General features: G+C 44.0%; 1 protein-coding gene across 2 annotated transcripts in view; it reads left to right on the top strand.

The window, feature by feature from the left end:
- The window catches only part of LOC140721042 (NACHT, LRR and PYD domains-containing protein 3-like), a 31,566-nt gene extending 18,564 nt beyond the window's left edge, over positions 1-13,002 (top strand). For both annotated transcript variants that reach the window (XM_073035921.1, XM_073035922.1), the window contains exons 7-14: positions 4,040-5,777; positions 7,245-7,331; positions 7,489-7,659; positions 7,801-7,971; positions 8,128-8,298; positions 8,447-8,614; positions 8,778-8,898; positions 12,519-13,002. In XM_073035921.1, coding sequence (XP_072892022.1) covers positions 4,040-5,777; positions 7,245-7,331; positions 7,489-7,659; positions 7,801-7,971; positions 8,128-8,298; positions 8,447-8,614; positions 8,778-8,865 — 2,594 coding nt within the window. In that variant the 3' untranslated portion in view covers positions 8,866-8,898; positions 12,519-13,002. The remainder of the gene's footprint in view (positions 1-4,039; positions 5,778-7,244; positions 7,332-7,488; positions 7,660-7,800; positions 7,972-8,127; positions 8,299-8,446; positions 8,615-8,777; positions 8,899-12,518) is intronic.
- Positions 13,003-13,303: the final 301 nt, after the last annotated feature.

The raw sequence follows: 13,303 nt of genomic DNA, 5'->3' as shown, positions 1-13,303 counted from the left end.
ACGAAACGAAACGTGCGAACGAGCTAACGGAATATAAAACAGAGCGTCAGGATTCAATGCAAAAAATGAATTAAACAAGCAAATTAAATAGATCGTCGTGTGATAAAGGGAAATCCTGCAACAGAATTTACTTCAATGCTTAAGAAATCCGCCAAACAGAGCTCAATAGTAAAAATATAGCAATGGCAATAAACACTCCGTGTGCCCATATAAATGTATTCATTTGGCATAATATCTGCATCTGAAAACGATCTGGAAAATTTGAAAAGAAAAATAAGAACTTAAATAACAATGTTTATAAAACACCATGTGCACTTGAGCTCACTTAGATTAACACGACCTCGGACAGCATGAAGACGAGGAATAACAGACAGCTTGGCTGATAGGATCCTCCCTGCATCTCCCTTCTCTTCAGCAATCGCTCTTCTGGGTTCTGTAAACTTTTTGGCTGCTCCGTGGATCAGCGTTCTCCAGCGGTCTCGGTCACAAGCCGGATGTTGCCAAACGTTCACCTCCATATTTGCCTCACAGAGCTCCTGCTTAGGTAGGTCAGCAATTAGATGGCAGAGGAGAAGACGCTATTCCTGAATCGTTGAGAATGTCGTAGCCCCCACGTACTATAGAAGAAAAAGTTATCCAAAGGATGAGCATGAACCTCCAAGGAAGACATTCCCACATTCTCAGCAGACTGGATGTCGACAGGAAGCATCTGAGCCTGGCTCAGAGTTGGCTTAGAAACAGAGGGGATGCTTGTTGCAATACAGGACCAGGTAGTTGACACATAGCTATCAAAAATACACAATAAAAGAGCAACAAATTCAGGACGATAAAAATAAATAATGCCAAGCGAGACCATAGACAATCTAACACATTACAGGATCCTGCAGCAGTTTACCACAATCTGATTACTTACACAGGCAAAATCAAGTGGCAAATTTTTGATCATAATCTATGATCAGTTGTTCGGTAAATAATTTTATACCCCAACTGCATCACTTCTGCTCTTCCGTAATTATATTGTGTTTCTCTAAGTGAATAGTGATTAGTAACGAGATGCACGACGTTACAATTGTATATATACATAGTCTTATTGTCATTAAGAATCAAAAAACATAGTAGGTAATCATTTAACGTTCTTATCAATGCACAATTAAAGATGTCCTTGAGACTCGTGATTTACCAAAATCCTGCTTAAAATACAAACTGATCCAAGACACCATACCACACCATAAATACAAACCTGCTCCACATTCAAACTGTGACCGATCCACGATCCATGGATGTGGAAACCATTGAAAAGGTGCACAGGATATTTACAAGAATGTTGCCAGGATTGGGGAGCATGCTTTATGAAAACAGGTTGAGTGAACTCGGTCTTTTCTCCTTGAAGCGAAGGATGATGAGAGGAAACTTGATACAGTGTATTAGATGATGATAAGCGTTGACCGTGTGGATAGTCAGAGGTTTTTTCCCAGAACCTGAAATGGCTGCCGTAAGAGGGCACAGGTTTAAGGTGCTTGGGAGTAGGTACTGAGGACATGTCAAGGTTTTTTTTTACGCAGAGATTGGTGAGTGCGTGGAGTGGGCTGCCGGCAACATGTGGAGCCGGATACAATAGGGTCTTTTAAGAGACTTTTGGCAGGTACACGGAGCTTAGAAAAATAGAGGGCTAAGGGGAAGCCTAGTAACTTCTAAGGTAGGGACATGTTCGACTGAACTTTGTGCGGCCGAAGGGTTTGTATTGTGCTGTAGGTTTTCTAAGTTTCTATAATACCTGCCCGGATATAATTTTACAGAATAAACATGAAAAACAACATATTAAATAGATATACCTATTCCACACATTTGTAACGTACATAAATCAATCAGTGAAATACACCAGAAATATGCTGAATTAAAAGAGGATATAGAAAGACCGTGGAACGTGAGCAGGGTATTCATTATTCCAATGGTAATATCGACAGCTGGAGTCATCATAAAATAACTCCACTATAGTACTAGGCAATTTGTTATACACAGCAAAACTTAAATAAATCTTCGGAAAGACACAACTAAACAACTCTAGAATAGTTCCAATATTCCCATCAATCACGAAATGACTGTGCTTGGCTATGCAGGTACCTCAGGTTTTGCCAGTTTGGGCTGAGAAAAAATAAACAAAAATGACAATAACTTATTTGTAAAGCACTTTTCATTCAGACGATGTCGTTCAAACTGCATTACAATGGGATAAAGTGCAAACTAGAAAATAAAAGACAAAATGTTTTCCGTTTTAAGCATGGTTCATTAAAAATGTTTTGAGCTGGTGTTTAAAAGTGGCACAAGAGTTTGCATCCCATACATAGACTTGCGAAAGTCTTTATCTCCCTGGTTATTTACAGTATATGTGCCTCAGACTTTTGCAGAGCACTGTAGGTTTAGGTGCTGAACTCTACAATCTAGCAGTGTAGTCAGTAAAGATCTAACCTGTCCATGATAATTCGTATGTTTCTATGTTTCTGTCCTTTGGCCTGCCCTTATTGTCTGGCTGCACTGCATTTCCTCGGCAACTGCAAGTCTCTTTCCCCGTACTGTTCTGTTCTGCTTTTCTTTGTACGACTTCATTGCACCGATATGATGAAATGATCTATTTGGATCGCATGCTAAAAAGTCATCCGTTTCACCTCAATACCAGTGACAATAATAAACCAATTTACAGATTTGTTGTTGTCAGAATGCAGCGCCCCTTGCTTGTTTAAGTTTATTATACCCGTGGGTGGTAGTGGGAATAAGTTCCCACGACCTATTAAATGTACATAATGGCGTGCGACTCAAATGGCCTCTGACAACTAAATCCAGCTCCTGGCCATCACGTGTGGCTTAGCTACTAAGCCTGGAGGAATCGTTTCTTCCGACTGGGGAAGGGGCAAAGGAGGCTTACTGGCGCTTGAAAACCATTCGCTTCGGACAGATCGGGCTTGTCAGCTATGAGTGGCAGCTCATTAAGGAGAAGAGAAACGCTGATCTCAAACCTCCGCTGACTTACAACTATACCCCTCATGTGAAAGACTTTAGGAGTAAACCAAGAGGGAAAGATCTGGAGCTGGAGTCCGTAAAGCAGTCCTAAATTGCATTCAATGCTGTCTGGCAGCTCTTGCGACGCTTTTGGTGCGAAGCTGTATCCGTCTCTGCCTACTCATCATACTCATGGAGAGAAGTAGGTTGCTACATGGTTAACAGGAGCAGAATATGCGTACAATACTCAGGTCAGGCAGCATCAGTGGAGAGAATCACAGTGTACTGGAGTGCGTATCTAGGCAGCTGCCACGCAACATCCATGGTTGACTCTGAGAGACAGAAGCCTCATAATACAGCGCCCCACATCCCTATTGCCAGACTGATCTGTAGCAGTTGCCAAGACTTCACCACCCTCTCCCACAAACACGTCGTACGTCACTGAGACTCTTGTGGTTTCTTCAATCCACAGAGATACCTTTCCATATTTCTACACCTCCTCCATCACTGAGACTGAAAACGGCCCATTTTCCTTCTTGTCATTCCGATGGATTATCCATTCGAAACGACTCTGTCATTCTCTCTACAAATGCTGCGCGACATGAGTATTTCTCGCATGTTCTGCTCCTGTTTTGATGCAAGAGCAGTGGACACTTGTGACTCCCCAGTGTGCAGATTTGTCAAAATGCACTGTTCTCAATATTTCCACATCAGATCAACATTAACATCATCTGTTAATGATACAAACAATGCTTTATATTTAGTGATAGGTTGTTATAACAGACGTGCAGTCAGGATTGTAAATGGATATCAGGGGAATGTTCACTTTCACAGGTAATTAGTACTGGAATATGAAGATTACACATGTTGTGGGACATCCATCGCTGTGACTTCCGGTGTCTGTGAACAGAATTTTACTTTCTGTCTGTGGAAGCACTGAATTAAATCATGTAATCCCAAATACAGAATGTTGAAATACTATTATAATGTTCTTTGTCAGTTGAGCCATTTAAGATTTTGACTATGTTCTCTGTCCCCATGGAAGATGTTCAACAGAAACACAAGGAGACTCTGCGGTCACAAACTGAAACACTGAGAGTGAACACGATCCTGATGAGTGAGAAGGAGAAGGTTTTCCAGCTGGTTGATCGATACGCTGAGCTCACGGTCATTTCTACTGTTCGAGATCGGAGACTGGTGGAACGTGAGCTGCGGTCAAGAGGCAGAGACCATGAGGAATGTAGAGAGAACCATCTCCGCACGGAGCTGGAAAAAATCCGGACCGATCAGTTATTCCAGAGCAGCTATTCCAGGAGTAAATCCAAATCTGGGACTTCGGCAGCAGTGGCTGGAGGCCCGGGGATTGGGAAAACAACAATGGTACAAAAAATTGTTTATGACTGGGCCACAGGCAAAATATACCAACGATTCCAATTTATCTTCAGTTTCAAATTCCGGGATTTAAACTCCATTAACTGCAGAATAAACCTGAGAGAGCTGATCCTGGATCAATATCCTTACTTTGGGAATTTACTGAGAGAGGTCTGGAACAACCCAGAGGGATTGCTGTTTATATTCGATGGTTTGGATGAATTCAATCACAGAATCGATTTTTCTGACAATCGGAGAGATACAGAACCCAAGCACCAGTGTCCAGATCCCGAGTGGTGGTGTGAAGTGTCTGACATTGTGTACAGTTTAATCCAGGGCAAGCTGCTCCCTGGGTGTTCAGTGCTGGTGACCACCCGCCCTACGGCGTTACATTTACTGGAAATGGCCGAGATCACTGTCTGGGCTGAAATCCTTGGATTTGTTGGCGAAGAACGCAAGGAATACTTCTTCAGGTATTTTGAAGAACAGATGGTGGCATCAGCTGTTTTCAAATATGTGGAAGAAAACAAGATCCTGTACACCATGAGCTACAACCCCTCCTACTGCTGGATCCTCGCTCTGGCACTGGGCCCCTTCTTCACACAAAGAGCCAGAGACCCACAGCGAGTTCCCAAGACCATCACCCAACTGTACTCCTACTATATTTACAACATCCTAAAAAACCACGGCCGTGAGCTTGAGAACCCCCGTGATGTGTTACTCAGGATTGGTCAGATGGCCTTCAGAGGAGTGTCCGAGAAGAAGATTGTGTTTACAGATGGAGATTTGATCAAGTACGATCTGCAGCCTTCCCAGTTCCTGTCCGGGTTCTTCATGGAGCTTTTGGAAAGAGAGGATTCTGCCTGGAGCGTGGTGTACACATTCTCACACCTCACCATCCAAGAGTTTGTAGCCGCTCTCGCACAATTCCTGACTCCGTATACCGGGGGTATCCAGAAATTCCTCACTGAAGCCCACAGCACAACAGATGGGCGATTTGAGGTATTTCTCCGTTTTGTTGCTGGTCTCTCCTCTCCAATGACAGCTCGGGGCCTGGTGGAGTTTCTGGGTCCATTTCCTTATCAAACAACATGCCGGGTGATTGACTGGGTGAAGGAGGAGGTTCAACGTCATATTCGAAACACTGGATTTCAATATAGTAAAAGGAGACTCCTGAACGCATTGCACTACCTGTTTGAGTCTCAGAATTTCGGTCTGGTTCGGCTCGCACTGGGATCTGTGGAAGCACTTTCATTCGATATGATGACACTGACTCCGATTGACTGCGAAGTCCTGTCCTATGTCATCGGACTCTGTGATACAATAAAACACCTCGACCTGTATCGTTGCCACATTCAGTATGAAGGAATCCAGCGGCTGGGACTCAGGCTGCACAAACGCCAGGAGTTGAGGTAACTTGATTTATCTCTCTCTCTGAACTGTAAGACTGCTCCATTGTGTTGTTTCAATGTAAAGGGATTTGGGTAAAATTTTATTAAATCAGAGTGTGAAGAATTGTGGCAAACGACCAGGAGATCGGTCAGTCATTCCACAACAACTACTTGTTCGTGGATTTTTGTTAATGGATGTTGGAGACTTCATCAGATCAGTGAAAAGCGGCCATTGGGTTAATGGTAGTAAATCACAGGATTGGCCGTGTTTCTCGCTGCCTGTGACATGTCCACTCACAATGTTCCTTCTCGCTGTTACTTACCCCAGACCGACTCTGACGGCAGCGGGCATTTCAGAGCTTCACACCCCCTTCCCGGTGAGGGAAAAGAGGCAGTCAACAGTCTGCCCATGAGAGAAGGAAAGAAAGACATTTCTGAGATTATTCTCCCCTGCCCTTTCCTATGTGTGACTATCACCATAGCTCCACCTGCGTGTCTGTGCTAACTACCAGGTAGCCAGACCCTTGGGCAAATCTCCTTCCCCGATTATGAGCCTTAGTTCAGAACCACTCCTCCCGTGCAATCAATTTCTGGATCATATCGTCTTGTACAATTATATTTTTCCATCAGTATTCTCCTTTGGAACCATTCTGCCCCATCCCCTTCCTCCTGTAGGATCACTCTTACCCTTCCACCTCTTCCTTCTGGTTCTCTCTTCCTCTCCCTTTTCCTCAGGTGGGGTCTCTGCCACAATCTCCCAAAGACATTTTCCGATTCACAATCTCCCCACTGTTGGTTTTTCTCCTACACTTCGGTCCTGCCCCTTCCGATGCTGTCAAGTCAATAACAATTTTCTAACCGTCGGCGATGAGACAGACCATGGAGAGATTACGGAGTCACAATCATAATGATCATTATGAGTATGCATTATGATCTGAGATACAGGGAGCTAGGACTTTACTCTCTGGAGAGAAGGAGGATGAGAGGAAACATGATAGAGGTGTACAAGATATTAAGAGGAATAGATAGAGTGGATAGCCAGCGCCTCTTCCCCAAGGCACAACTGCTCAATACAAGAGTGCATGGCTTTAAGGTAAGGGGTGGTAAGTTCAAGGGGGATATTAGAGGAGGGTTTCTTACTCAGAGAGTGGTTGGTGCATGGAATACACTGCCCGAGTCAGTGGTAAAGGCAGATACACTAGTGAAATTTAAGAGACTAGTAGACAGGTATATGGTGAAATTTAAGGTGGAGGGTTAGATGGGAAGCGGGGTTTAAGGGTCGGCACAACATTCCCGGCCAAAGGGCTAAATTACTGACATTCGGTGAACACCCTGGAACTGGGCAGTGAGGGATACTGACAGTGATGGGAACTCCGATCAGTGATTTACTGAAGGGTTTAATGTTTCCTGAAGTTTCCGAGAGAAAGAAATACCCGCACTCCCACAGTTTGAATCACTTTGTTCATCAATATGTCTGTTTGTGTTTAGACTTGGGAGGAATTACCTGGGAGATTCAGGAGTGAAACTGGTGTCTGCGGCTCTGAGGAACCCGGAATGTAAAATACAGAAACTTGGGTAAGTACCAGACTGTGGGACATTGTGTGTTTACAGTGGCAGTGTGTCTGACACTGAACATTAATGTGATCTGTAATTGCATTAATGATAAATGCTAGGGACTTGAACCATCTTCTGTCTCTTTGTGTCCTTCACATTCATATTCTCTCATCTCCAGGCTGGAAAAAGTCGGTCTCACAGGTTCTGGTGCCGAGGATCTCGTCTCCGCTCTCAGTACAAACTCATCACTGATGGAGCTGGATCTGAGTGACAATCAACTGGAAGATTCAGGAGTGAAACTGGTGTCTGTCGGTCTGAGGAACCCAGAGTGTAAACTTCTGAAACTGTGGTATGTACCAGATTCCGTTTAGTCACTGCGTGTCTGACATTGAACATTAATGTGATCAGTAATTGTGTTACTGATAAAAACTGGCGATTTGTACCGTCTCCTGTCTCTGTGTCCTTCACCCTCACTTTCTCTCAACTCCAGGCTGAACAATGTTGGTCTCACAGATTCTGGTGCCGAGGATCTCTTCTACGCCCTCAGTACAAACCGGTCACTGACGGAGCTCAACCTGAGTGGTAATAAATTGGGAGATTCAGGAGTGAAAATTCTGTCTGCGGCTCTGAGGAACCATGAGTGCAAAATACAGAAACTCGAGTAAGTATCAGACTGTGAGATATTCTGTTTACAGTCACTGCGTGTCTGACACTGAACATTAAAGTGATCAGTAATTGTGTTACAGGTGAACACAGGATATTTGAAGCGTCTCCTGTCTCTCTGTGTCCTTTCACTCTCACTCTCTTTCATCAACAGGCTTAAGGTGGTCGGTCTTACAGATTCTATTGTCGAGGATCTTGTCTCCACTCTCAATACAAATCGCTCACTGACGGAGCTGAACCTTAGTGATAATGAACTGGGGGATTCAGCAATGAAATTGGTGTCTGCAGCTCTAAAAAACCCGGAGTGTAAAATACAGAAACTGGTGTAAGTACCAGATTGTGGGAGATTGTGTTTACAGTCACTGGATGCCTGACACTAGACATTAATGTGATCATTAATTGTGTCATTGCTAAACACTGGGGATTTGTACCGTCTCTCTGTGTCCTTCACCCTCACTCTCTCTCATCTCCAGGCTGAACAATGTGGGTCTCACAGATTCTGGTGTCGAGAGTCCCGTCTTCATTGTGAGTTCAAACCCATCACTTACGGACCTGGACTTGAGTTACAACCTGCTCACAGACCTATCTGTCCCTGCTCTCCGCCGCAACATACTGATGCTCCCGTTTCTAGAATGGATCCGGTGAGTGTTTGTGTTAATGTTTATTATTATAAAATATCGTCTGATCCACAGGTTTTCTGGTGATATTTGTCTGTGAGTGATGTTGAAGCATTAACCCCAGTCCCCTGTAACGGAGACTGTTGTGTGATTTGTTTGTTTCATTTTATTCTTACATCTGTTTCAGACTGGGGTATAATAATCTCAGTGAGACCGGAAAGAAGGAACTGGAGTCTCTGCCGGAACTGAGACCCGGACTCAGAGTGATCGTGTGAACATCTGAATGTTTGAACATTCCCGACTGCGAGGTGGGAGTATTAGGGCCGATTCCAAACCTTCTCCTTTAATGGCCGACCTCCTGTTTACTTTCCTACGGAAAAGGTATTTTTCCGTACATAGAAGGGAAAAGAGAGTCGAGGGTAGATGTAGGACAAGAATGACGCTGGAGGTATTGTAATTAGGTACGCGGACTTGGTAGAGGAACTGAATGCGTAATTTGCATCAGTTTTCACAGTGGAAGACATCTGCAGTATACAGGACATTCAAGAATGTCAGCAAAGTGATGTCTGTGTACTGAAAATTACGACTGAGAAGGTGCACAGGACGCACCTGATAGTAGATGGTCTGATAGCAGATAAATCTCCTGGACGTTATGGAATGCATCATCGGGTCAGAAGGAGTAACTGAGGAGATTGCAGAGATATTAATAATGATCTTTCGAGGATTGATAGATTCTGGCATTTGCCGGATGACTTTAAAATTGCAAGTGTTACTCGACGATTTAAAAAGGGTGGGAGAAAGCAGAAAGGAAATTTCACATGTGGTAACCTGACATCAGTGATTGAGATACTGTTGGAATTGATTGTTAGGGATGTGATTATGGAGTACATGGAGGCACATTACAAGACAGGCCAAAGGCAGCAAGGTGTCATGAAAAGAAAATTCTCCCTGATAAACCAACTGCAATTCTTTGAGGAAGTTGCAAGTCGGGTAAGCAAAGGAGATGCAGTAGATGTGGTGTTCTTGGATTTCCAGAAGGCCTTTGACAATGTGCCGCACATAAGGCCACTTAGGACAATAAGAGCCCATGGAATTATAGGGAAGTAACTTGCATGGGTGGAGCATTGGCTGATCATCAGAAATCAGAGAGTGGGAATAAAGGGATCATATTCTGACTGCTGCCGATTACCAGCAGAGTTCCACAGTGGTCCGTGTTGGGACCGCTGCTTTTTGCGATGTATGCCAATGATTAATGGATGGGATTAATGGATTGGTAGCCAAATTTGCCGATGACACAAATATAGGTGGAGAAGCGGGTAGTGTTTCGGAAGTCTGCAGAACGACATGGATAGTTTGGGGGAATGGACAAATAAGTGGCAAATGAAACACAATTTTGGAAAGTGCACTTTGATGGAACAAATAAACGGAAAGACTATTATTTAGATGGGGAGATGAAAATGCCGAAATGAAAAGAGTTTGGGAGTCCTTGTGCCAGGTACACTAAAGGTTAACTTCCAGGTTGAGATAGTTGTGAAGAAGGCGAATGCAATGTTGGCATTCATTTCTAGAGGTAAGCAATATTAGAGCTGGAATGTGATGTTGAGGCTCTATAAGGCACTTGTGAGGCCACACGTAGTGTTATGTGCAGTTTTGCACTCCTTATTTTTGAAAGGATATAATGACATTGGAGAGGGTTCAGAGAAGCTTCTGGAGAATGATTCCAGGAATGAAAGTGTTCCCGTACTAGGAACGTCTGGCTGCTCTTGGGCTGTATTCCCTGCAGTTCAGGAGAATGGGGGAGGGGTGGGGTGATTTCATAGAAACATTCCGAATATTAAAAGGCCTGAACAGATCAGATATGGCAAAGTTATTTCCCACAGCAGTAGAGTCTAGGACAAGAGGGCACTACCACACATGCGGACAAATTATGTTATTCAGAGGGTGGTAAATCTGTGGAATTTATTGTCTCGAGCTACTGTGGAGGCCAAGTCACCGCGTATTTAGGGCAGAGAAAGAAAGGTTAGACAGGGCATCAAAGGGTATGGGGAGAAGGCATAGGAGTGGGGATGACTGGAAGATTTGCTTCAGCACTTGATTGAATGGCATAATAGACTCCATTGGCTTAAAGGCCTACTTCCTGTTATATCTTATGGTCTTATGGTGTTATAATGTCCTCCGGCTTCACTTCTATGATGCCAGAGGCGGTCCCATAGTGACATATATCCCCCACACGCCTAGCGTCGCTGCCTCCGCAGAAAGTCCGGATTCGATATCCCATGAAGTGAGACCCACGGAATGACACCGACGGGAAGACCCCGCAGGCTGGGGCTCAGTCAGGCTCACCAGTGTCCTAGAGTGGAATTATCGCAGAAGTGAATTATTTTGCTCTCTCTGGGCGGAGGACAGTGCATTCTGCTGTCTGGTCGATATAATGGTATCAAATTGACAAATACCTTGGCATTGTCCGTCGACTTGCAGTCAACTTTGAAGTGTGATTTTGTAATTATCGGTTACCCGATGCAGAGTGACAGAGAGAAAATGGACTAATTACTCTACCTGTCATTCCTTCTCGCCGGTCAGTTAATTGTGTGTGAATGTGAGTGAATAGTGAGCAGCTATTTATTCCTGCATGTTAGCAGCTCACACATTGTTTAATTTACATTTGTCATGATGAAAGCAATAAACAGATGTAACTTCACCAAGTACACTGCAGATGCTGTAGTCAAATCAAGACGTACAAAAAAGCTGGATGAACTCAGCAGTTCGGGCAGCATCCGTTGAAAGAAGCAGTCAACGTTTCGGGTCGAAACCTTTCGTCAGGACTAAAGAAGTAGGGGGTAGGGGCCCTATTAAGAAGGTGGGGGGAGGGTGGAAAACCAATCAGAGGAAAAATCAAGGGGTGGGGGAGGGGAAGCAGTGAGGGGATAGGCAGGAGAGGTGAAGAAGGAATCTAAGGTGAAAGCACTATGGGTAGTAGAAGAAGACTGAGTCATGAGAGGTGATAGGCAGCTAGAAGAGGAGACAGAGTGAAGGTGGGATCGGGGAAGGGAGAGGGAGGGAATTACTGGAAGTAGGAGAATTCGATGTTCATACCAAGGGGCTGGTGACTACCCAAACGGTATATGAGATGTTCCTCCAACCGAGACCCACAAGTGAAGTGTTGCCTCACCTGGAAGGACTGTTTGGGGCCCTGAATGGTGGTAAGAGATGAGGTGTAGGGACTGGTGTAGCACTTACGCTTGCAGGGATTAGGGCCAAATGGGAGATCTGTGTGGAGGGACATGTGGACCAGGCAGTCGCGGAGGGAACGATCCCTCGCTGAGACTGTAAATTATTCCAAAAGACAACCTGCAGTTGTCCGCCGTTGAGCTGGTACATGGGTAGCTGTTAGGAATGCCAAGTGACTATTCCCAACTTTACTACCGCTTGGTGAGCTTCTCAACACCGATTCACCCTCCTCAATTATTTCAATTTTATCAAACTATTCCTAACTCCCATTGTAGCATAAAGAACACTTGAGTTCCTGTTAACCTAAATTCCGCTTCGTAATTTTCTGTTGCCATACCGCACACCAACATTCACTTCGGCTCCTTACAAAGTGAAGTTCAGAGTTTTGGAATGGAGAGAAAAGACTTATGATTGTAAACCTGAATGTATTTCAGCAGTTCGCCTTCAGCACCTGCCCACGGATAATTGGAGAAGAGGGTGTAGAAGGGCTATGTACTGTAATATAATGTTTGGAAACGTACATTATTCGCAACCAGCGACATTGAGTTTTGAGTTACTTTAAGGGGCTAGTTTGATGTGATTACCTAATTGTATGAAGTAATTTTAACGCTTTAAACTTAAATTTAAATTTAAATTTTAGTGTTTAGTGTACAATAGACGAATAACCTCAGTCGTTTTTATTTCCAATAAAAACTTACAGACTGAAGTGATTAGCGTCGTGTACAGTTCACTTCATCCTGCCACATAACACCTTCGCTGTGCATAATTTTAAGCGTTGCTGGAGCCGAACGAGCCGGAGGAGTTCCCGACTGCCTGAGGACTACATTGGCATCGGCCCCATTCTAGGAGTCTACACATAATGTTTCCCATCTGTTACTGGACAGTATCACCCACCTTCGAAATGAACTGTTGCTTCTGGCAACCGGAACAATGGATTCTGTGTCTACAGAAAAGGAATTCGGTTATATGATATTGATATATAACAAATCCTGAAATAGGTTCGATAAATCATCTAATAAGATGACCAGAACTAGATTCTGCTTCTCCAGTTCTTTGTCTCTGTTGATCAGAGAAACAGACAGACCATGTTGTACATACAAGTATGATTACTCCCTTCTGTCGTCTGTACAAACAATACCATTATTGTCTTTGTGATTAACACCCAAAGTTTGACTGAAAACATTAAAGCGTCCAGTCATGTGAAGTTCATTCCATTGATTTGAGCCGTGCACTACAGATCTGAAGGCTTCAGTTTGATATAATGTGAGAAGTGTGTGTGTGTGTATGGGGGGCGAGTGGTTCGCGTTATAAGAAGATGATGTATTTCATTACACTTCGGCTCCGCATTTTCTGTATCGAGCTTTTATAGACTCTTCCCTCTTCCTTCACATAGCTGATGCATGTTCACCATGGTTACTGTTAACGAAGTAAGTGACGTGACGTCCATCCCAAAGCTTGTCTGTCACAATAAGGTACTTGTTGGAT

The sequence above is a fragment of the Hemitrygon akajei genome, unplaced genomic scaffold (assembly GCF_048418815.1).
Source record: "Hemitrygon akajei unplaced genomic scaffold, sHemAka1.3 Scf000049, whole genome shotgun sequence".
NCBI lineage: Eukaryota > Metazoa > Chordata > Chondrichthyes > Myliobatiformes > Dasyatidae > Hemitrygon > Hemitrygon akajei.
Note: the sequence above shows the minus strand (reverse complement) of the source record. Positions and strands in the feature narration are given on the sequence as shown.